The sequence below is a fragment of the Mycetomoellerius zeteki genome, unplaced genomic scaffold, assembly GCF_001594055.1.
Source record: "Mycetomoellerius zeteki isolate Tzet28-1 unplaced genomic scaffold, Tzet1.0 C4352418, whole genome shotgun sequence".
NCBI classification, from domain to species: Eukaryota; Metazoa; Arthropoda; class Insecta; order Hymenoptera; family Formicidae; genus Mycetomoellerius; species Mycetomoellerius zeteki.
Window position 1 is genome coordinate 1 of NW_017255657.1, and position 954 is coordinate 954.

The following is a 954-nucleotide window of genomic DNA, read 5'->3' on the forward strand; positions in this document are numbered from 1 at the left end:
TTTGGTGCATAATAATTTTTATACGAATATTAAAATACATTTTTTAGTACTTTCACGTTACTGTGTGCCGATCAGTCAATCTCAACAATCCAAAATGAAATTAGGAAGTTATGATATCATCAATGTAATGATAATAATGCCACAATTACAATTAATTGAGAAATTAAGTGGCAGTTATACAATTACTATTATATTACTTTATTTATGACAGGAACGTCGAATATTGATGTATTTCCTATTTTTGGTTGAAAGTAACTCTATTTTATTTTTTCACATAGGCTACAATATCTGAGACTAGTAAAGCAATTTTTCAAAGACAGTTAAAGAAAAACAGAGAAGAATTTCCACAAGTTCTCAGAACTTTTGCTACAACTCTACATTTCTATTCTGCTAGAGCATACAGTTACGTTAGAAAAACTTTTATGAATTCCTTACCGCATCCTGAAACAATTAGAAAGTGGTATCAAAATGTAAATGGACTGCCTGGTATTTCAAAAGAAGCCATAAATACTTTGAAATTAAAAATTGATAAAGCTAGCTCTGAAGGTAAAACTTTATATTTTAATTTGGTAATCGATGAAATGTCTATAAAACAAGAGATTATATGGGAAGGCAAAGTATGTTACGGATATATGGATTTAGGGACAGGAATCATTAATGATTCATTGCCAGTAGCTCAATATGCATTGGTCTTTTTGGTAACATGCATAAATAGTCATTATAAAATACCAATTGCGTATTACCTTATCCACTCGTTGTCAGGAAAAGAAAGGGCTAACTTATTAACACAGTGCTTATTAATATTACACGAAGCCAATGTGCATATTGTTTCCGTTACCGTGGATGGAGCTACTTCTAATATTTCCATGTTGAATAAAATGGGAGCCAATTTGTCAATGAAAGATGTGAATCAGTTAGTACCATATTTTATTCATCCAAAATCCAAAAAAAAAA

General features: G+C 30.2%; 1 protein-coding gene across 1 annotated transcript; it reads left to right on the forward strand.

Moving 5' to 3' along the window:
* Positions 1 to 6: 6 nt before the first annotated feature.
* Positions 7 to 948, forward strand: LOC108722011 (uncharacterized; the record flags this gene model as incomplete). Its single annotated transcript, XM_018446935.1, has 1 exon — positions 7 to 948. A coding segment is annotated over exon 1 (526 nt), but the record flags the coding sequence as incomplete, so codon positions are not given.
* Between the last annotated feature and the right edge of the window lie 6 nt (positions 949 to 954).